This window comes from Cydia fagiglandana, chromosome Z, assembly GCF_963556715.1.
Source record: "Cydia fagiglandana chromosome Z, ilCydFagi1.1, whole genome shotgun sequence".
Lineage (NCBI taxonomy): Eukaryota > Metazoa > Arthropoda > Insecta > Lepidoptera > Tortricidae > Cydia > Cydia fagiglandana.
Window position 1 is genome coordinate 20,017,001 of NC_085959.1, and position 25,394 is coordinate 20,042,394.

Consider the following 25,394-nt stretch of genomic DNA (forward strand, 5'->3'; position numbering starts at 1 on the left):
ATTATTTTTCTTTATTGTGTAATCTCTATCTGGTTTTAAATTACACGAAGTTTTAAAATAATTCTTGCTGGGATTATTGCGCGGTTTATAAAACGGCGTAAACACTGCGGTTACTGCAGGGACATATGACCTTTTAAAATGACTATTTCGCAAACACGCATAATCGGAATATTAGGTATAATTTAAGATTTAGCTTTCCTTTTATTTCACTCCGCTGTTTAAGTAGGTATTAATTTACCATTTCTAAGCGTCAGCAACCCTAGCGTTGTGCCGGTGCGCGCGGTGCGGGGAGCGGCGCGTTGAAGGTCACTCCATTGTATTTTTGTGTAGGTATCAAAACGGTAGGTATTTGCGTTTTGTTTGAGAGAAAAGTATCTGTTCGTAAGAACTATTATATAATCTGTGCCTGAGACCCCAGACATAAATCCATTTACGGTTACTTTATGACTACTATTTACCTACCAGGTACGACTTTTATAAGTACTGAGCCTGTCCTTTAACACCATAATAATTTAATTTTGATAGCAGCGTCACAGAATAAATAATAGTACTATTAGGTACAGAAGACTCACTCTCTAACAAAACGCGTCTGTCACGATCAGCACAGATATGGCCGCTAGGTGGCGACAGCGCCACGCAAAGCAAAGTACCTGTAGCAAAGCGACGAAATCGCAGAGTGAGCCACGCCTGGCAGCGTCTCATAATTCACACAGTCGAACGCTTTTGTTAAGTCACAGAAAATGCCAATAGCGTCTTTTTTCCCTTCCCATGCCTCAATGAGTTCAATGATCCAAAACAAAAAGGAAGTCGAGAATAAAACACCGCACACAGTTCTTTATATACATATATATTTATATTTAATACTTTGGCATGCATATTCAAACAGTTTGGTACATTCAGTCTTAATAGAACTTACATCCATAAGATAAAATGGCAACCCGTCTTGACGTTACCACAGAGATCAAAATTTTGCAGATCAAATTTATTTTCATATTTATAGGTAGATGAGTGAATTGCAAAAAAAGTATACATACGAGTAATTAACTGTAATTAAGAACCAGTGATTATACTTAAGTTAATTGATTCATTTGTGTTACGAAAAGTAACCATGTAAAGGAGGATGGACAGATTTGTATGGACACTGGCCTATGAACCAATAAGAATAAGCGACATGCCATTGGAAAGGTTTTTTTGTATGGCGAGACTTGTCAAATCTCTGTTAAATAAAATTATGACACAAAATAAAACATAAGAAAACGAATAAATAACTAAACAATCGTGACACCAAATCATCCACAATAACAAAACCTAAATGATCTGCGACACAGGAACTTAGTATCGAAAAAATCTATACAACTACGTTTAAACTCACACTACTTTTTGCTAACTTTATTCACACACAGATTTGGGACTATCTGCCATAGTAAGATCTTAGAATAAGCTACCAGTGACATATTGCTTGTCCTTATTGGTCAAATAGGCAAATTTTCCCACCCTCCTTTTATTGTATTTAATTCACACACGTAGTTTTATAGCATACAGCGTACGCTTACACGGTTTCATGCGTATAACTTAAATAGAAATAGCTTAAAATAAATGTCGTAAGTGGCGTAACACAAAGGAATCAAACAACTTTTGACTAATTATAGGTCCTTCACTATGTAATTTTTTTTATGCAATTCACTCAGATAGCTAACAATTGCAATATTTAGAAAAAAAAACAACCATCTTTATAGTCTTCGGTTGTGATACGCAACCAACGATGTAGGACGAACGTCCGTAAAGCTAAATAAAATACGAGTTTCGTTTTACATTTGGTACCCAACATCGAAAAAAACTATTCCCACCAGTTCTATTATAAGGTAAACGTACCTACTGGTGCTCGACGCGGTCCCAATATTTACATGACTGACATCTTGAAACTTAAGTCATTGTCGATAGAGGTGACAGCAAGGTGTCATCGATTGGGCATTAGCATGTCAAGCACTAGTACGTTTACCTTACTATCTGTCGTCCCACATGAGCACTGGAAATAAGATGTAATAAAATTGCTACTAATTTTATAACCAATCTACTTGTATCGTAGACTGTCGTACACTTGTATTATTCAACATGCCTCGTTGGTCTTTTCCTGGGCGTTTTCGTATAAGTCTTTATAATAAATAAGTAATACATCAAAAACAAGATATTCGTTTTGGCCATGGAATGTCAGTAAAATGAGAGTCTAAAAATTTAGAGGTTAAACTACACATATACCTACACTTAAATAATTATAATCATAAACTACTTAATGATAATGAACCAAAGTGATATACATTTTGATATTTAGACGTCTTACATAACATACATTTTATAGCATTTTCGTAGTGTGGTAGCGATTGTATTACAGGAATCAATAATACAAGATTCAGTTACATGATAAATAAAATTAGTTACCATGACCGCAAGATATTAACACACGCACGCAAAGCCGTGTCCTCAGCGACATTACTATACTTCAAGAAGTAACGGACAATCTGTAATGATTGTAATTAATGACTTTGCAAATTATGTTTCTGTAACTTTACTTCTAAGAGCAGATTATTAATCGACGATATCCGCTTTGGTTTGATAGCACCTAAATGTCAAACTCGTTGCTACGAAAATGCTAGTAAATGTATAATGTAATGTCCAGTAAATGTATAATGTAATGTTTAAATATAAAATCACTTTACAATTCTCGGGCGTTCGTAACTAATGAAAAAAAACTTCAACACACTGCATCATAGTAATTGGTTGAAAAAAATTATGACTAGAAGTTAATAGATAGTTTCGAATGAATTCACTTGATAGAGCCGATATAGACAGTATTACCTATTAAAATTCTGACAATTATTAAAAACAGAAGTTTGATCTCGCCCGAAAATTTGTATATTAGGTACATTTGTAGGTATATTAAAACCACCACATCAAATTAATTAAATTAAATCTATACTTAAACCTAAATCCAAACATAGGCGGAAGATTTGTCTTAATTAGGTACGTACTACGTAATGATAAATTGATAACAACGTGTATAGGAAAAAATCATAATAATTAATAATAACATTCTGTAATAAATAATATATAAAATATCAATAATTTTACGAACAGTGGTATTTAATGAATAATGATATATTATGAATGACATGTACGAAAGATAAACTTTTACACAGAGGCTTTTACAGGGGACAAATAAAAAGGCGAATTTGAACCTTAATTAAATGAAACAAGGTTCTAAATTTAAAAAAAGCCAAGCCCCAATTAGACGGTTTAAGATTTTTTTAAGTGGTGCAATTGCAATGGGACCTCTAACATGTGTCCAGAAACAGTCAAGTGTCGAGGGTCAGGCCGAATAGTGGCCGTTATCGTGGCGTCGCTGTTTTGTCGCTCTGTGATCCTGTTTCACTCGCGAGAGTTTCAGAAATATCGAAATTCACAACTGAACTATCAGTATGAGAAAAACAACAGACCATAAATCATTTCGTATTGGACATCACTACTTGCCTCAAGGATCTCGCCACTATCTGTTGCTTTTTAGAGTCGAATAACGCCAAGCGCGCACCACGATTTTAATTTTTGCGACACGATTTTAGAATGGCGCTGTAATTTATCGCAGAAAATTCAGTGCGCGCACTGCGATGAAAAAGTCGACGATTTGTTCATTCTCGACATGGATGTCGTACCAGTCGCTTGTCGTGAAACAATATGCAATCGCTGTATGACTGAGTATTTATACCACAAAGGTGATCTCCTTCTATTTCTATAATTAAACGGTCAACATCTAGCGTCTCATCTTGTAACTCCATTGGAGAAGCAGGTTCCGATATGTTGACGCTTGGAGAGCGAAATGCCGACTGAGGTCCCGGCTGCGATTTTATTATAGCAGTGCGCGCGGGGCCATACAGCTTCGTATGCTGCAATTCACTTTGCGACAATCGCGTCGCGCGCTGTCGCGGAAAAATGTAACAAATCACAATTTTAAAATCGCTGCGATTTTTTTGTCGCATATGCGCGCACCGCCATATAAACCCATACGTTACATTTCTGCGACTAAATTATCGCGCGACAAAAAATCGTGGTGCGCGCTTGGCTTAAGAGTGACATTCCATTTCCAACTGCAGCTGCAATACTGTTCATTTTACTATGGAAACGCGTCGCTGTCATTGTCAATTTCCATAGAAAATGAACAGTATTGCAGCTGCAGTTGGAAATGGAATGTCACTTTAAGCCTTCAGATGTAACGATATACATAGGCACATTCACGAACAAAGCTTATTTACTAGTTACAATTATTATGAGCGCTATCACAGCAATTATTATACAATAAAACGAAAATTCTATACTCATTACCCTAAGAAAGTTTCTAAAATACATGCTAGGTTAAATTCCATGTAATTTGATATGCCTAATTAATAATTATATTTTGAATTAACTAACCTAACCTACAAATCATAATTTTTATTGCACATTAAACTAATTTATAATTTGGTATTTTAGCAAACTTTAATTACTGGGGTGTGCTTGTACTGATATTACCCCCTATGACTTGTTCTACTGCTATACGGAGTAGATTCGTAAAAATATTGCCAAATAGAGACTCTTTGGAATAATGGAAAGATAATGTAGAATTTACTAAGCATTCGTTACTTCTCTAAACTTTGGATTACTCAAATATATTAGGGTAAATCGTCTATTACTGGCCATCTTCCAATAACTGGACACCTCATACTGAAATGGCTAAAATAAGAATTTATTAAGTTCTGATTAAAAAGCTCATTGTAGGGTAGGGATACAATGAGCTTGTTAGCCCAAAATCCAGCTTTCGACAAATATGAACAGTTCAAAATCATCATCTTCCTCGCATACTCCTCCTTCCTACACTTAAATATTACCTTTTATCATTTAGTATATCATTGGTCAGGTAAACAATTTGACCTGTACAAGTGAAAAACTAAAATAGTTGAGGAGCACTCTATTTACACTGTTTTTATCAATATTGAAGTCTAACACAATTTTTGTGGTAACTACTGGAAATAAAATTTACAGTTGTCCCAAGTGTAACAATGATGCTCAGTACGCCTTTTTTATGGCGCCTCCGATTTAAGGATTTACGATTGACTATACAATCTCATACTTGCTCATCTCGAACATTAAATACGAGTACTATAGTATTACCTTCCTTTAATTAACGAGAATTAGCGAGACAATACTGCACTGCATTGGAGTTTCTTGCGGCAGTAAATAAAATTTTGCAACTAATACATTCGAACCGAAGCAATTCGATACAAAACTTTAAAGACGAAGTTTATTTGGTCCTGAAATTATCATTCCATTTCATAAGATGTCTCAAGACGTAGAACATATTTAGGCGTTCTTCAATATTCTTCTCTAATCACGATTAACAATGTGTATAGTATACCAACTACTTAGTCGCACTTTTTACAACTTTTCTAATTTTACTAAATAAACGGAATGTACGAGTATTAGAGATCGTGATCAAATTTTAACTATACACCTACTTAACCATTCACAATTTTATATAATGTACTTCATAATATTGCAAAAAAATACTTGTTATGTTGTTTCAAATGTTTAAGTATAACTAAAAAGCTAAATATGTACTGTAACCAACTAACCATAGCACTCCCTCAAAATTGGGCCACAAAATAATTTTACTTTGCTTTAAATGACTGTGTTCTAATGATCGTTCACGAAAAAATGGCGCTATATTCATCGATTAACTGTGGCTTATACTGAAAATACAATAAAGACATTATTTTATTTCTGTATGGTAACTGAAAATAATTTAGCGGTGGTTTATACCGAAATACGATAATGTCGGGGTTGCCTAATATAGGTAAAGCCCGATACCTACAAGGACGTAGGTAGGTTTACACGAAGCAGTCGCAATCATGAAGACTCTGGTCAATAATAGTTTTGTGTTTCTTTTATCAGAGTATTATTTTTGACTACATTTTTTTAAAGGAAGGTACCGTTTACTCGAAATTTCGAAAAAAGGTTTAACCAGTCAAAATTCTCCTACACTTGAAACAAGGATACGCTAAGGTAACCTTGTTTGTTAAAGCTATCTCACGTCACGTCAATATTTTCTAATAATAATATTACTTTTTAATTTACCTAACAGTCTTCAAAACCGGATCTTGTAAGTTAATACTTCCATAGGATCTATCTTAACATCTTTCATTCCAGCCAAGAATTTGTAAGTTTTTAAGCCAGTTAAACTTACCGAAGTAATATTTTCTATACGCAAGCCCGTAAATGAAGTTTTAGATGTGAATTTGGTGGATTTGTCTTGTTGCGAACCTACAGAGCAACTATATCCGGGCCTCTGCAATACCATAAAGCAGGAAGAACTCGGGAACTGGTCCAAAATGTCGTCCGTGATGGTTCTGAGGGTGACCAGGTGCACCCCGGGCGGGAAGTTCTCCACGAATGTCTGATGAGACTTTACTTCTACCTCTCCCACTTCACTTGTGTCCAGCAGGAATGTATTCACTGGATAATTAAGCGTCCTACTTAAATATTCGGCCGTTTGTGACGGCAACTGATATGTAGATTCTTTGGTATAAGGTTTTTGGTTCGGGCTGAAATAACGCTCATTGGAATGGCGGAAATCTTGCCCTCCGGCTTCTCTTACTGTCCTCTGCAACCCAGGCATCGGTTCAAGTAGCAGCCAATTCTGGAACAGCGTAACTTTATTATCCACGACTCCTTCACCCAGTCCTCGGTAGTCGTCGTACAGTGTTCTCTTGTCGAGCATGACCTCCAGGCGGCCAGGCTCGAAGGCCGACACGCCCTGGGCGTGGTTCGTCACCAGCGTCAGCCTGGTCTCGTCGTCCTGCAACCACGCCATCGTAGTTATCGGATAGTAGTGAGCTTCGATTCCCAGCTTATCAACTTTAACACGTTTCTGATACTGGAATCCATTTTGATCCGTGTAAAACTCTTGTGGGTCTCCATTTTGTATGTTAGTTTGAATTCTCATAAAAAATTCGGTTTCTCTGTTTTTCGGAGGGTTCTCGAAGTCGACCACGTTTTCCACATACAGCCCATGCGAGAGCGCAGGATCGTCCACGTTGTAAATCCTGAGGGTGTGGACTAGGAACGGCAAGTACATGGTAGTTATTTCAGTGGACACTGGGCCCGACACGATAAAGATGTTATCGTCCTGCTCGCTGTTCCCTTTGGAGTACTGCCCTAGAACATCCTTTTCTGGGTTGTCATTATCCGGCATGAACAGGTAAGCCCCGGAATGTCTCTGTGCGCTGTGATAAGCGCCGAATTGGATTTCTACCACGTTTTTTCTGTTCAAATCCTTTCTGTAAATTTGTCGCAAGAATCCCGTATTCCTGGCAACCAGCAGTTTCATAACACCGTTTTCCAATTGTATATCACCTTGCATCATTCGTTTTGTTACAAAATTGTCCATTCTATCCGAATCTGCCTTTTGGTTGGTATCGCAATTATTGCAAAAAACGGTACAATGATGGGATCTGTTGGTGTGCTCTTCCAAATTGTATGTGACAGCGGTGAGCGCGGGCAGCGTGGCCACGAACAGAACGTCGAAACTAGTTTCACTGATGGAGCGGCGGCCGTCAGCGCCGACTTCTATATTTGGTGAGATCTGGTAAAGAACATACACGTTTTGCCGTGTATCATACACTCTAATATTTGTCGTATTCGATCTGATAGTTACAATCTCGGTTCTCGCTTCCGCGAGTGGATTAAACAGAATTATTTTCTTTTTATCGAAAAGTGAAACCTCAAGTTTTTTCAGAGGTTTTCCGTACGTCTCCCATTCAATTTCGCTTTGAAGCACGCTCTGGGAGTGCAAGTTCTCATCAGGGATCATAATGGCCGTCAAGGCCGCTTCCTGCAGGCGTATACAGTGATACAAACTTGTAAACAACTTCGTACCGTAGTTGTACATAACGTTAGCTTTAGAAGTTCCCGTTATTGCGTCGTGGTGCTGGAAAAGTCCTAAGTTTCTTCTCGCATTTATCAGTTGTTCGTAAGATTTTTCTAATCTCTTCTCAGATGAAACTAATTTCGTATTTTTGGATTGCTTGATGTAGTTGGAGACGAGAGTAAAAAGGATTTCTGAGGATCTCAGTTGATGTTCCAATTGCCTGTCGAGGATCTTCAGGTACGGCCTCGTGGTGTAATAACCGGACCAGTAGGCGGGTTTGCCCTCGCTAAATATATCCGAGTAGACAAAGAAATCACCTTTTAACGTCGGTATAGCCTTGTGTCGTTTCTTTACCGCTCTGAAATAGTCTAAGGGTGTCCCAAATTGCACATCACCATTGAACATGTCTTTGCGGCTATTGATGTAGTTGAACATCTTCATGTAGTTGGTGTACTGCGCATCGAACTCCACGGCGTACTCGTAGCGGAAGTCGTCGCCGAGCGGCACGAGCACCACGTTGTGCGGCGTCAGCGACCCGATCCGCTCGTATTCCTCGAATAGGGTCTTCGACTTGCTGTGAAGATTTACGTCCGTGATTTCCTCCTGTTTCGCGGTATATTCCGAGTATTCCCCGGGTATCTTCCTGAAGTCAAAGCTCAGACAAACGGACGGATGAGGCCCACAAGTACTTTTGATAGAATAAATGTCGAAGGGTTGGTTATGAACTACGAGAGACGGTTTTTTACCGGACCATCCTGACATCCAGTAGAACTCCTCTATTTGCCTCTCCGCCAGCCATTGCTTCCAGGCGTAATGGATCCGCTGGATGACGGCGCCCTCGAGCCCGCTCTGGTCCAGCAGGTAGGGCATGGTGGGGCCGTGCCCGAAAGGATCGATCGACCACCCGGTTTTAGGAACTACGCCCAGATTGTTCTTCACCCACTGATGTCCTGAAATATTTTATTATTATTGCCATAAATGCACACGCTTCACTTTATTTATAAAATGTACCTACTTATCTGACAAGTCTTAATACTACAGTTTGTTTTTTTTAGCATTAGAAAGAACTTCGCTAAAGTAAGCTTGTGGTTCCAAATCCGACACTTATAGCGGTAATTTGAAGTAAATTATATGTATTGACCATGCTACATCAGATAATTCACAAATTATTAACAATTAAAGAGCCTGATAAAAACTGCACGCTTGCTTCTGTGGAGTTCTTTCTAATGCTAAAAAAAACGAACTATGGCTGCGACAAAGTTCTAGAATAAAACTTGATAGAGAAAAAATATGGTTGTACTCGTAAGAGGCATTTTTTATCAATAATACCTTCGATGAGCTGGTCAACCAGTGCGTACAGATGTGTACAGGCTTCGTCGGGCATCACCCAGCCCCCGGTGGTTATCTCCAGGCGACCCTCTCTTATCAGCTTCTTCAGAGCCTGCCAACATAACAATAACACTATTAGAAACTACTAGTTTGCTTCAAACAGATCTAAAATATGTACTTGTTGTGACTGACTTTAGGTAAATTGTGTGGCCGAATATTTAAAATAAAATGAATCGCTGTTGAGTGAATTAAAATGTATCTCGATTTAGACTAAATTGTTTGGGTTATGAGAGAAAATGTCCAGTTGTGCGAAACCACGCCCTCTTATTGCCGCTATAGTCCTAACCACCATTGACGTCCAACTTAAAATAACTCGTCAAGTGCGAGTTCTTTTAACTCGCGTGCCGAGGGTTCCGTGCAAGCTTTAAATTATCTCATGTGACTATAAACAGAAAGGACTTGACCAGAAGCAACCGGAAGTATACTAAGCATAAGCATTTTCGCTATGAAAAAAGGTCTTCCGAATAATATCCCAGTTGACCTAATATCTAGAAGTTGAAGTTTATGACGAAGCTGATTATAAGTTTGTGTTCACCTGGCGAGGCCTGCGTTGCGGATATAAGAGTACCTAATATAGGCCCTGAATAAATTGCTTATTACATATTACGGCTTGAAGTCGAAATTTTGGATTAGCGTTGTTCCTGACTATTCCAAATTTCAAATCGGTAGCTTAAGTAGTTCTCGAGACATTTAGCGATGTGACAGACGGGCGGGCAGACGGACAGAGTCACGCCATAAGGGTTCCTTTTGTACCTGTTTTGTACAGAACCCTAAAAAGAGACGTGTGGAAGACTTGACGTACCTATTACTAATTGACCGTTTCTAATAGTTACCTCGTCGCTGTGATCCAAATGAGCAATCATTAATAAATTGTTTACAAAACTACCTACTACTTATACTAAATAATAAAAATAGGTGATAAACTAATAATGCCTTACTTTTTGTTTAACAGGATGCGATCTCTCCCACCAGGCGTTCAGAAATGTAATCTCAGACCACACGAAAGTCATGTTAGAGTACTGGTTCAGTTTCTTGATGATGTTGTTAATGATATTCTTGGTCTTCCACTCGAAGTACTGTTCGAAGGTTTTAAGCCACCCGGGATCATTGTGCGAATGTGGGACCACAATAACCTAGAATATGAAAAAAAAACCTACTTAATTATTAACAGCAATAATCGTATGTGGCCATCGGCGGCCCTTAGGGGACTATTAATCACCACGTCATACGATTTGGCAATTTTTTGACCCAAGAGAGATTTTGGACTTGAAAAAAAAACTTATAACTTTGTCTTATTCTTTATTCACGCAGCATTTCCTTATTCGGGTATATTACCAAAAGCCAATGTATATTACGGGAATACTCCTGCAATTAATGTCATCTCCTGTACACACAAATTATCATCGTTTAGTAGTTTTTGAGTTTATCGCGAACAAACATACACACACAGACAGACGCGGCGGGGCATTTTGTTTTATAAGGTCTAGTAATTCTCCTGATGAACATAATTTAAATATAAATGTTAACAAAGATTACTATAGTACCTTTAGCTTTGGCCGGCGACTATCATTCCGTATCCTGTCGTAGCGTTCTTCAAATTTTCTATCCCAGAACTCTTTCGTGCGCATCCAGCTCGGCTGCAACAAAACCATCAAGTATCCAGCAGTGCCACGCTTACAGTGGCAGGTGTAACACTACTGCAAAACCGGACGGTCTACCCTTCTCTTTCTAAGTATACCTACTATTAATTAGAACAAGCAGGATCGTACTTATCCCGCGCAAAGTGTCATGCTGTCAAAACTATTTAATACTTACTAATTGAAAACTATATAATATTTTAATTGTTATTTACTTTACTCTTACTTATTTGTAAAATAAATTTCTAAGCGTAGTCAACCCAACCTGCGTACTTCGCCTGTGCGATGAAGGTCGCTCTATTGCATTATTGCGTAGGTATATAAACTGGTAAGTAGATAATCGAATTTAAACTGTTGTAATTGTGAGACATACTAACATTAAATAATTTTACGGTTTAGAGTGTTTAGACTCACTTGTTTTATGTCACTCGCGAGTAGATAATGTACGTATTCGGTTTTTCAAAAAGATATACGTATCTGTTCTTAAGAACTTTATATAATCTGTGCCGTATATGTACAGTTTTTCAAAGTTATTATTTATAGGTAAATTTATGTGAAATACTTAGCTACACTTTTCAAGCATGATGTGATTGATGTGTCATAGTAAGGCCATATGGAAAATCTAAGGCCTCGCTACTTAGAATCTAGAAATAAGATCCCTAGATTAAAAACAATCTACTACTAATGTAAGTTGTGTAAGCGATGTGTAGCAGAGTAGATTACTCCTACTCCTACTGTAAGTAACCACAGATATGTAGTTAGTAAAAACTGCATTCACACATTTAAAAAAATCTTTATCAAGAACCTGATAATTGGATGATACAGAAAATATTGCGAAGGTACCTTATGTGTGTAATTAAAAGAAAATGGTTTGTTTTACAAAGTTATGTTTAATACAGTAAGAAGCCACCTTTTCACGTGATATTCAGAGTTGGCCGCAAATAAAGAATTAAAACTCGGTGACGGTGACACAGCTGACAACTTCATTACTTTTAGAACACTCCTGCAATCACTGAGCCTTGCCTTTGAACTCCAACTTCCAATAAAGGGGAAAACATTACTGTTGGGAATGTACAGGGCGGGAGGGCGCCTCGTGTCTCAGGCTAAGCATTTCGTACAATTGGCCTGATGACAAATTTTGAAATCCCTTTTATTATTGTCGGTACACCTGTATTGGTTCCGAAAAACACAATATTTCAGCTATACTCATAAGATTTAACATAGATAATTGCATTTTATTTTAGCTAGTTTAAACTTCGCGCGAAAACGCCTCGCATGCCATTTGTGACGTCATAATTTAGTTGATGGTAGGGTGGTAGACAATGTTCACATACTTACAGTTACGAATTTCCCTTGAATCCGAATGATATTGTTAATTCAGCACCATATATTACGATTAGGGATGATAAATACATTACAATAATTTATCACAATAACTCATTTTACACAAAAACTCTCACACGGTTGCAGTTTAAAATTAATTACTTTAATACATGTATGAATGAAAATCACCGAGCGCCGGTTTACTTTTTAATTTTTCATTTTTTCTAGTTACGACAGCCAACATGGCAATGATAGTTCCATTCAGCCAAATAATTAAAAAAGTTTGTTGTTGAAATATCGCATTATTTAGCATTTTATTTAAATAATAACAAATAGATATCTACTTTATATCGTGTAATAATATTTTTTGGCCGTAATAAATGTTTAGTGGCGAAATATTTTTTTTTTGCACCTTTCGAACTCTTTGGTGAGGACGTATAGATTTCGGTCAATGAGGTTGTCTATGTTGCTCTAAGAAATATGTTATGGATTGATGACGTCACTGTTTAGAACGCTTCTGATTGGCGTTTCAGTAATAATGGCCGATTGGAGAATTTTGCACTTTTATTTTATTGAATATCTTAATAATCCTTTAGTTTATACTGAGATTGGGCCATTTTTTAGAATCATATTAACATATATGTTTCTTTGAAACCATTAGTTCCATGATTCTTTGTTACTTGCAACAGGCCTATTCAAATGGAACTTCGCTCACAGACAAGTTCGTTCAATTTTGTAATCATACGATACTGCCTAGCCCGAGACATAACATATCGTCGCTGTGCCTACAAAAGTCGCCATGTGTTTTTAACCTACTTTACAGGAGACACAAAAAACTGTTTATTTCGATAACTATTGAACATATTCAAATCATAATTTTTATGATAAAAGTATTTGCACTTTAACATATATTACGGAATTACCTGAAATGATATTTTAGTTTCAATAGTGTGAAAAAATTTTTTTTTATAGATATGTTACATAGCGATTTTTGTTTTAGTCGTAAAAACCGCTAAGTGTCTTAACCAGTTCATAGGTAGATTTAAATAAAATGATGGGGATGTTCAATAAATCAGAAAAAAAAACTTTTAAGTCGATATAATGGAAATTTAATTATGATTGAATAGTCTACGTACTTTTTTATTATAACTAGATATTACTACACATTAATATTTCCTTGTTTGTAGGCAACACAAGGGTCACTGCGGTATTTGCGTGGCTTGTAAATTGAAATTTTGTTGTCTTGTAATATTTCTTTAAACTTCTTTCTCCCAACACAGCATACGAAAAAATAATTCAATCGACTCTTTTACATATATTCTAGTACTTATTATTTTCCTTTGAAAAGACATGAATAATTAATAATGTATTTGTCTGATGTTTACTGCTTTTTTTTCATTTATTATCTAAGTTTGTGTTACAATATTAAACACGACACGATATTGCCTAGCTGAGTTGAAAATAAACCATTTGTATTTAAGATATTGACCCTGCCTGTGAAGGCGATGGCCCTGGGTTCGAATCGGGTCCATATTGGGTCGCATAATAATTGATTGTCCTAATGTAATATTACGCATAAAACTCATTTCGCATTATTGTTATTGTGCTGGAAATATTAACATTTCTGAAAAATTATAACACAAACCATTTGCAATGCAAAATATTTTCGAAAATACTTTCTGTTTCAGTTGGAGAAAAAATATGCGAAAAGAGATTTATGCGTAACATTACATTATGACAATCAATTACTATGCTATGAGACCTTAGGACCCCGTTCGAATCCCAGTAAGGGCATTTATTTGTGTGATGACACTAATATTTGTTTCTGAGTCATGGCTTGGTCATGGTTGTTTTCTAAGTATGTAAATATTTATATATTATATATATCGTTGTCTGAGTACTCACAACACAAGCCTTCTTGGGCTTACTATTGGACTTAGTCAATCTGTGTAAGAATGTCCTATAAAATAACATGATTTTTTTTTTCTTTAAGTAATGCATAAATGGACTACATGTTCATGTTATAAAGTACATTGCGCTAACTTTATTAAAAAAAAAATATCAGAGATAAATCAAAATTACATAATTTTTTGATCCAAAAGCATCGGTAAACCAGAATGGTTTGTCTCGATACTCCATTCCGCAGTACTTAAATAAGTAAATATAGAATAGGCAAAACATATTTCTATTTTTTTGTAATTTTTCATTCACTTGTTACCTTTAAAACTGCCAACAACTTGTAACGAAAACTCACAAAACTCAATTATTTGTACACACACGTAATAACATACGCTAGACTGGATACTGGATTGTTATAAGAAAATTCCGCCATGTGTCGTAACAGGCACGGCCTGGGAACATAGCATCGACTCCAACTTGTACAAAAATTATCGCTATGTGCGAGGAACTACATATCGGGCGCAAGCGCATCTAATCAATTTTCAATAAACTTGTAGAAAATATCGCTATGTGTCAAGAATGACATAGCGAGCGCACGTCTGTAATTGCTGTTGAAGTAAGCTAATGTAGTTATGTGATTTATTCCAGTTAGCGATTATAGGAAGAGCATTCATTGTATGGGCATCACATACCTACATTTGTTAAATCCTTAAATAGTGAAATAAGCTCAACGCTGTTTTTGGAGCATATGCGTATGGAAATAAGGTTCAAAATGGCATTAAAACCTAAAAATCGACAAAAATCACATAGCGACTTTTGTAGGCACAGCGACGATATATAATTTCACATGAAGATGTTTACTTATAATCATAGATATCATACTATTTTATTAACTTCATTACATTCCGTCATTCTTTCTTTCATTCGTCATTCCATCATTCCGATCGCTACACTGTCACTAATAATGTAATTTCTTAAAAGTAAAACGTTATGACTCGTTATAGTGACTAGCCTGTGTTAAGAATGACTACGAAGAAAAAAAAATTCAAATATCCTCTCTCTAAGCAATTCCATTGTAATACGGATAATAGGAGGCATTTAAGCGTATTCAGAAAGGAATGGCAGTGCTCGATAGACCGTCGGGCGGCGGGCACATACCTGGAATTCGAAGGACGGGTAGACGGCCACGGTGTCGATGTCGGCGGCGCTGTCGCGCAGGACGGGGCATGCCTCCGATGCCTCCTGTGGAACGTCACGGAACACATACTTACAGAATACCTTCGAATATAAATTTTGAACGTGAACGTATTATTGGTAAATGTTGACGTATAGGATAAGAAATACGCTTGTAACGCTTGAACGTTTTAAGTTCGTTTTTTAAATACAGGTAAAAGCTATACTTACATGTTAACCAATTAAAAGTACGTCTCTCCTCTTAGCCTGTGACCTGTCTGTCATAAGTAGGTAATAATTTTAGCCTGATCCGATTTTCCCTGTGATTCAATACGTCCCGGTCAACTATAAATTACGGTTTCCATGAGAATGTTTTGATTCAAGCAAATGTTATATTTACCTTTTCGTAGCGTATGGGTGGTACATGATCAGATAGCGACGGGAGCTTCACGAGGATATCTTCCGCAGCAAAGTGGGCTTCTGTAACAATTAGAACTAGCATAAAATACAATATCTGGAGCTTTGCTCGGAAAACATATAACCCCAGAGATAAGACCTTAGCTAGATCGATTTTTCAACACCGAAAACCCCTTAATAGCAAATCCCGAAATATATACAGTGAAACCTGGTTAAGTGGGACCTGGATAAGTGAGAAACCTCTATAGCTGGGACTCATGGTGCGGTCCCGACACTTTAGCACTGAATTACCTCTGTTACTGAGAAAAAAGGAACCTCTATAACTGGGATTCGTTGTTGAAATTTTATAGTCATATTTACCTCTATAATTGAGACAGAGAGTGTATTTTACCTCTATTACTGAGACTATATTTATAAGATTACATTTTCCTAATTACTTTTTAAAATTTTATAGGGAATTGACTTCTGTATCTGAGATAACGTCTATCTATGACCTCTCTAACTTGGACTTCATTGAACAATTTCCGTATTCTTATTAACTCTTAGTCTATCCACAAATTCCGCATTTGCCTAATTATGTCAAAACAACTTCAAGTTTGATTTGGTTAATTTATGTAATTAGTTAAAACTATCGAAACGAAAGCTGAAATTATGATCAGTAACACGAAAAAATAAATTTTTATTTATTAAATTTCTAATACGCAATGAAGTCCGTATCAAATTTAATTTAATTTTGAAATATTTATACTTTGGAGAATCATTCAAAATAAATTCAAAGAAATATTTAAACAGACTTAAAAAATATTTAGGGACAAGGATTATTTTACCTTATTTATTTTTAAAGATAATTACTAAATACCTTATTAACCACCTCTATAACTGAAATATACTCTATTCTCACCTCTATTAATGGAACCCTCTGTAAATGAGACAAAAATTGATTTGTACCTGGCTAACTGGGAGCCTGGGTAAGTGGAAAACCTCTTTAAGTGAGACAAATTTGCTCGTCCCTTGAGATCCCACTTATCCAGGTTTCACTGTATATACATAAACAAGAATCTCTTGCTCTTGCTCGTTTAAAGGCTTTTAAAGGTATCAGATAGATAGAAGTAAAAATAGACGCAAAGAAATTATTATAGCCACGAACGCAACGGAGTCAGTAGAATGATGAAGGACGTTATATATTGAGCAAAATGCTCACAGTAATGAGGTACCTATAGGGCTAAACAGTTAACGACATATAAAACTTAAACGAAGCACACAAAACCCTGATGAAGCCTGGAAACACCTATATGATACTGGTTTCGTTAGCAATTACGAATGAGCCAATAAGTGCAGACGTTTGTTGTGATATTTAAATAATAAATAATTAATTATCTGCGTTTTAGATGTGAGTTCTTTAGAGCTCAGTCAGAGTCATAACTAGCTAATAATTATATAGAGTGACAAATGACACAAAGAATATATGTATATGTATATGTACCTACAATAAAATAGTGATACAGTTAAATGACATGACATGATCGTAATGTAGAACGCATGTAAAAAGTGTGGGGTTCGTGGTTTCTTATTTCTCAATGTGCAACTAGGTCTAGGTAGCGTAGCGAGGTAGTTAGCTCGCGCGTAAGACTCGCCATCTAAATAGTACCTACGCCAGAAATAGGTAGGTACTAAACTACTAATATACAATGTATTTCAGTAACGTAACTAATAATAACAAAAAATGTAAACTTAGAATGATAGAAATTTTCAATGATTACTATATAAATAAGGTAGCAGTTAACCTAAGTACTTAAGCTACACCTAACTGAAAAACTAAGTATGTAGGTGCTTATGTCACTTTTTTATGTATTTTTCATTCAAGGATTCTAGTTTCGAAAAGTGGAGTTATCCACGTGCTTTGCTTAGGTAGGTAGGTAGGGACTTGCACATGTCAAAGGATTTATCGCATAAATCTTTTGCGTTCCGATGATGGCGCATCACACTTGTTAATTTCGCGTGCCATCATATTGCGTGATGCACATTATTCTAGGAAACATCCGTTTCAAGTTTTCTCTCTGTTGAGAGACACAACTTTGTAACATGAACATACTTATATCTAATATGTACCTTTAAACGAGCAATTCTTGTTCATATATATTTCAGGGATCTCGGAAACGGCTCTAACGATTTCGATTAAATTTGCTATATAGGGGTTTTCGGGGGTAACAAATCGATTTAGGTCTTATCTTTGGGTAAACGCACATTTTTGAGTTTTTATATACATATTTTCCGAGCAAAGCTCGGTCCCCCAGATGTTATATGTAATATTTGATTTGATATTGTACCATAGTAAAACAGTTTCAGAGATTAGCTTTATAACCACTCACATGCTTTTGGTAACTGTAGCTACCAGCTGTCACCCTTATTTTATTATACTCGTAATAATAGAGGTCACTGAAAAATATCAAGCATGTGAGTGGTTAAGGAGTTTAGTAACAGACACAGAGATCAGGTAAGTAGGTCAGGTACTTGGTGTTGCTTGTATCTAAGCTGCACAAGCGCGCGCTGCCATTCGTGACAAGCCGCTGCATTGTGATCTTGCTAATTGCCTTAACCTTAATTCAATAATTTCTCTAGGCCTGTGTTGCTCGTCTCTAGTCTCCAGGCACCTTTAGTAGAAGCAAAAAGAATAGATAGTATAGAGGGATCCTGTTATAGGAAATTTTGTAGTCATAGTAAATTTACTGCCATCTATCGACACACGATTAAAATTCAAAATGAAAATGTATACCTACAACTATCAAAAAAAATTATATATGTATATCTTTGGTAGAAGATATAATGTTTGGCGCAAGACTTATCGAATTACCACTATTGCTATTTTGAAAAGATTATCACTAACCTAGGTATGAATAGTTAAATAGTATGTAAGGTTTTCCATACATATACCTAACGCCTCTTCTACAAATCTACAATCAACAACTGTGCTAACCAGCAAACTGGAGAAAAAAATATAGTCTCTGTAACATAACTATTCAAACATGAGTTCTACGGCAAAGTTATCCTACTTAGTCTTCTATTCGGAAGTAAGAAAATAAGCATAGAATATAGGTAGGGTCAATATGGCTAATTCCGTCATAGGGCTATTCCGTCCACGAGCGTATATTTCTTTAATTTTCAATCGTAGGCAAAAAACAATTTGCTTTTGATTGCTGAAACTAAAATAGCATCTACTGCTTTGTAGATGATATTTATTATCAATTTTGTTTGTTGTTCGAGAAAGACGCTATAGTTCGTTTTTTTTAGCATTAGAAAGAACTCCGCAGAAGGAAGCGTGCAGTTTTTATCAGGCATGACAAATGTTAATAATTATTGAATTATCTAATGTAGCATGGTCAATACATATAATTTACTTCAAATTGTTACCGCTAAAAGTGCCAGATTTAGAACCACAAGAGAACTTCTTCAAAGTTCTTTCTAATGCTAAAAAAAAACGGACTATAGTGGACGGAATTAGCCTAACTGACCTTACTTAACATATTTACAAAAACATGATGTTTGACATAAGTAAATTTTGATGGCCATCGTTGCGATATGTTTAAGTATTCGCAAGTTGTGTTAATACCTGTGGTATAATGCTGCGGGTTGCGATATTTTATGTCTTGTAATCGGAGACAATTGCAAGAAGAAAAACTGTCGCCATTGTGTCAGTTTTCCCTGTTCTAATAAGTACGTTCTTTGTTACAAACAGGTACTTGTATAATTACTCACACTACTACTACAAAACACTATATACACCTAAAACTGTCGTGTATATACCTATGTATGTTCTTCAAAACAAAAACTGGACAATTGCGAGTCGGACTCGCCCACCGAGGGTTCTATACTTTTTAGTATTTGTTGTTATAGCGGCAACACAAATACATACAAAATTTGTGAATATTTCAACAGTCTAGCTACCACGGTTTATGAAATACATCCTGGTGACAGACAGACAGACGGGCAGTGTAGTCTTTAGTAATAGAGTCCCGTTTTCACCCTTTGGGTACGGAGCCCTAATAAATGATTTAGGTTAGGTTAATAGTATAAACATTTGGAAATTCAATCTCATGATGGCTTGTAAATGGGAATTTAAACTAAATAATAATAATTCTACGAGGTTGCGGGCGAAATGATTTTTGGGTTTGTTGGATTCGTCTCTGCCCCCATTGGCAGAACAGCTAATAATCGGAAATATCATAGAAATAGATAGACATTTTCGTGAAAGTATTTCGTAAAATTTCATCATGGATTTCGTTTTCTAAGACATTTATGAAATTCATTGATCCGGGAAACAAAGTTCCGGATGTCTCTCGTAAACTTCTCCGCTTTAAATGCAGATTTTCTTTTAACAGTTAGTTTAGGTACGTATATGTAACTTATAAGTACCTACCTTTGCATTAAATGAATGTATAACTCTACCAGCAATACAAAATTGGTATGGTAATCATACACTTGTTATACACGGCAATGCCTGAATAATTTATCTTTTAATATTTTGAGTAGGCTGATGGGCAATGGGCATCAGGGTATTTCTTTTTTTATAAAGGGTTGTACTGATTATACTCGTAAACAAGCCAAGCCGATATCGATAACATAGTACAAACGTCAATTACTTGTAAATGGACATGCACCCTATCACGGGTCCTGGGTCAAACACTGGTCATGGTCAATACCAGCTGGCTTACTAGCAGTAAAGCTCTTAACTGCTTACTCGTGGACCTTTTGTCTTTGAATTAAGTTTTACGAATTGTTTTACATCAGTGTGGACAATGACAATATGGTCGCTCCGTATTATTAAGTATTATTGACAAGAATCACGAGGATTTTTTTTGTAATCCTGTTTATTAACCCAATGCAATATTCAGCCGTAAGGTATACCTCAGAGGGAGTAGCGTCGCGACTTAAGCCCCATTTAGACCAACTTAAACATAAGGCTATAGAACCTAAACATAAGGCTGTCGGTGTTTTGCAGTCAATTAAGTTAGCGTTGAATAATAGCTATAAAGTTTGGTTGATTGCCAATTATGTTTAATCTGTGAGGTACATAAGTGCTTAGTTATTCGATTTTATGGCCTAGCAAAAATTGTGAAGGCCGGTATGCATCCCTGACTCCAGTTAGTACCTACTTTTTAACCGACTTCAAGATTTCAAAAGGTTGCATGCTTTTTTTACATTCTCATCTACATACTTATCAAAACGGCGATGTTAACGAGCTCATAATCAATGCGATTGCGTACAACCACTTTCGGTAAGTGGTAAGTTCCTAACTACTTTCGGTACCTACACATTGTATAGTCACTGAGGTAACATAGGTAGGTATGCTAAGTTTCAGCCCGTTTGGATATCGGGAACTTGTTCAAGCAAGCTAACAAAGATTACAAATGATAAAATCTCGTATAAAGTGAAATCGATAGGAAAGTGATGCTCGAATGAGACAGATACTTAAAGTCGGCGGGCGCAGTGCTCGGCTGAGCTCGCGGGTGAGTTAAATGAATGCCGTCGGTAGCGACTCGATTGATATTTCCTGGTTGCGGTAATGCCTATACTTCGTAGAACGTACGTCAGTTATCTACGATAAGCAATTTTAAACCCTATCATCATCATCGGCATCGTGACAGTTACTAACTATGTACATACCGTAGTACGTTTCAAAATATTGAACAGGTTCGTTGTACAAACTGAGCTTGAGAATAATATAGAATCTACGTTAGCATGAGTCAATACAAATACATGGTAAGTCGGGAAGTGTCCCCATGGGACAATTGCGTCTATTCGGCTATTACAGGTATAAGGGTATTTATGAAGTTCTTTCACCGTGACCATACTATGACCTTTCCTTACTGGAAAAGGTGCTCATTGTGGATGGGCATTTTTAGAAACGCGGCAGCGTGTCAAGCAAAGTTCAAAAGAAGAGAACTGGCGTGAAGACTCCTACCTATTACACGAACAATTGGAACCACTTTTGATTACTTAACTCAAAATACTTAGTCAAAATCTATTAACCATAAATATAAAATTTGGCTCATTTAATAAGACCCTTAAGGCTTGTGGACTAACTAGAACCAGAAATTTCACGAATATAGCTCAACCAGTTATTAATAATCGGGATTTTTCTCACTGACTGACCTACTAGCAAGTTGAAATTTGGCATCCAGTTGGGCAATTGTGTGGTTTCGAACCTAAGATTAAGGTGTTTTTTTACGATTTGTAATATTATTCAAAAACAGTATAAGCGCCTATCGAATTTGTAGTAAAAAATAATTTTAGTTTCGATATCAGCTATGTATAATGAATAGGTACTAATAATTTTTGTACAAATAGTAATAATAAGTATGATATCCCATCAAAAAATAAATATGAAATGAGAGCCAAGTTCAATTATAAGAATACGTATGCGTCGTTGTTAACTTCGCCGGCAAAAGAATAGAGTTCTTTATGGGTGCAAAGTTCTAGTTCACTTGGGATGGACTTAATCAATGTTCATAATTGGTCTTGGCTAGTTTTAATATGACGCCCGGTCTGGCCTAGCCTCCTAAGGCCCAAGGTCCTACCTATAGTACTTATTCAGTTCAATGGAATTTTAATCATATTCGATTGGAACAGAGTTGCTTTCGCTTTGTTTCGTCCAGTTTTTGAACAACGCAAAATGAACTCGACTTCCTGCATTGTAGGGTCAAATTTCTGAGGAAAATTTTGCAATTTTCATTTGTATGGCTGGGCCTTAGGAGGCTAGTGGGTAGTGACCCTGCCTGCGAAGCCGTTGGTCCTGGGTTCGAATCCCAGTAAGGGCATTTATTTGTGTGATGAACACTTAGGTATATTTGTTCCTGAGTCATGGGTGTTTTCTATGTATATAAGTATGTATTTATCTATATAAGTATGTATATCGTCGCCTAGTACCCATAGTACAAGCTTTGCTTAGTTTGGGGCTAGGTTGATCTGTGTAAAGATGTCCCCAATATTTATTTATAATACTTTTAAAATTAAAGATTTGAAAAGTAACATAGACCAAATATAATAAATACATGGTGTGTCTGACCTTGGGGCTTTAAATCCAGGGCTTTATTTTACTCGCTAAACTGAGCTCCTTTTACTATGGGACCAACCCTAAATACGGAGAAACATTTTTGGCTTTTCTATAGAAGCCAAAATGTATGAAAAAGTAAAAAAAAATTCGGGATTTCGGGGTTGGTGCCATAATAAAAGTAGCTCAGTTTAGTGAGTAGAATCGAGCCCTGGATTTAAAGCCCCATGGTCAGACACACACTGTATAGCCTGCATGTCCGAATTTGAATTATTTTCCCGGCGAAGTCAACTAAAACGCACTTTCTTAATATTAAACATTGCTCTTATTTCACATTACTTACTAAGTCTGCGGTTAACATCATTTCGCATACTAAATCGGCGATTTAAACAAGCGAGTCTAAACCGTAAAATTATTCAATATTAGTCTGTCTCACAACAGTTTACATTTGATTACTACTTTTTTGTGTTTAATATAACACAAAATAGTTATTTACGATACAAGTGCGGAAAAGAGGAAATTCGAAACGAGTGGGGATAAATTAAAACACGACCGAAGGGAGTGTTTTAAATCGACACGAGTTGCGAATTACCTATTCGCGCGAGTATCGTACAACGTTTTACAGTACATAATTATGGCCCTTTAAACTTTTGACATAAGCACGAAAAGTGCTATTTTATGCACTAGTGCGGGAAAACAGGACCATATGTACTGTAGGAGTAGTTTTTCGATTTATTATCTTTCTCTAAATTTCAGAGTAGTAATATTACTGGGAAAATACTCACCTTGAAAATATTATATAGGTATTTCTAGTCACCTGCTATAAATTTGTAGTACCATTACAGGACCTATTTATAACTAGACTTACCTGGTTTTCGGTAAGTATTGGGAGATGCACTGTGGTAGTAGCAGTAGGCTCCTAGGGCCGCCGCTAGGAGTAGGACAGCCAGGACTCTACTGGAGAACAGGCGGCAGCGGGGCACTCGGACCCTCATACTTCAACTGCCAACAAAACAACATTATCTTACAGTGCCTACTAACATTCTTCTATTCCCACTAAACCTCCTAAATCAGACATCTGTTTGAAACGTGGTTTTGTACATATTGTATACAACATGGGCATAATACCGTCAATGCAGGCAGATCTAAGTATGACACATTTACAATTCTGTAATAGTGTACATATGAAGATACTTAAATTACTTTTCGATTCAAGTTACTGCCAAGTTAAGAACCCCTCAACTCTCCATGGTTTAACAATATAGTCAACGTGGAGAGGACTGTCCATTAGTTTTGTTGCTTTTAACTCTTGTGTTTTACACATTCTCCACTTACACAAGGTCGGTAAAGCAGGAGTGAAGCTCCTCCTCCTCCCTGTCCTGTGTAGAGTGAAGTCCCTTCTGTGTCTGAGCGACGAATATATACAAATACGAGAGTTCTAGCCCTATGACGGTCTTCTCAGCAATAAATGTTATATGTCAGTCTTTCCCATATTGACCTTCTTACACCATGGAGAGTTGAGAGCACCAACATTCAAAGTAAGTCCTGTAAGTACTGGAATAATGTTATGTTATTTTTATTTTTAACCATATCCGTGAACAAATATTATGGGACAATTTTACATAAATCTACCCTATAAATCTAGCCCGTGAGTAAGCTCAATAAAGCTTGAAATACTTAACTTTTTCAGATGGCTATTCATGCATTTCAGCACCAATAATTAAATAGAGGATTTGGTATGGAAATATTTGGCAGGTAAAACAAGTCATATTAGACTATATAATTATGGTTGGTATGGTGAAAAATAACTTATATTGTATTAAAGCATTAATAAAATAATGATTTAAATTACTCAAATATAATAATAATTGTCCTTCTACATCCAAACGTATCGAATAAAGATTGTTTACCTGCTAGCCAGTAGCAATAAGTTAATGTTTAATACACAGAAACAAATGAATAGAAAAATAAATACGTACCAAGAAATAAATCCTGTTGGTCCTATGTAGCAAAACATAGACGTTAATTACATTGTAAAATTCTTCACTTCTTTTAATAAAACATCACCGATGGTAACTAATTGAATCCGTACTTCTAATAATGTTGCAGAATAAATATTTTTTACCGCAACTCTGTTGCGTTCGTTACCTAGTTTTCCTACTGACTACCTGACTAGTGTCTTAACTGTCTTAAGTGACTACTGATTGGATTGTATTGTGTGATTTGAGTGTGAAAGGAACAGCAATATCTGAAAACGCTTTTGTAATTATGTTACCAGCCCTAAAAAATACAAGAATTGAGAATTGACGCGTTGTGGCTTCGAGCAACACGGAAGGGAGGCGGCATTCGTACTATTTCCCCTCTGCCGAGGTACAAGATTAGCGCGTCAATATAATCTACCGCGGGTAATAAAACTAGTTGCACTTGGATTTTTCACTAGACCGAGTCCAGACGCGCGCGTGAACACTGCTGCACAAAAATGCCTGTTTGGTCGGTTTTTTGCTATAAAAAGAGGTCGGGGACATCAAATTTACAAAAAGAAACTGTTACATTCCAC

The 25,394-nt window shown here is 36.4% G+C and overlaps 1 protein-coding gene across 1 annotated transcript; it reads right to left on the reverse strand.

Moving 5' to 3' along the window:
* Positions 1 to 831: 831 nt before the first annotated feature.
* LOC134678941 (alpha-mannosidase 2) lies at positions 832 to 24,999 on the reverse strand. The gene is made up of 8 exons (XM_063537696.1): positions 24,817 to 24,999; positions 23,706 to 23,839; positions 15,773 to 15,852; positions 15,358 to 15,441; positions 10,885 to 10,977; positions 10,279 to 10,473; positions 9,281 to 9,392; positions 832 to 8,901 (listed from the first exon to the last, which is right to left on the reverse strand). The coding sequence occupies exons 2-8, from the start codon at positions 23,830 to 23,832 to the stop codon at positions 6,170 to 6,172; spliced, it is 3,423 nt and encodes a 1,140-aa protein (XP_063393766.1). The 5' UTR covers positions 23,833 to 23,839; positions 24,817 to 24,999; the 3' UTR covers positions 832 to 6,169.
* Positions 25,000 to 25,394: the final 395 nt, after the last annotated feature.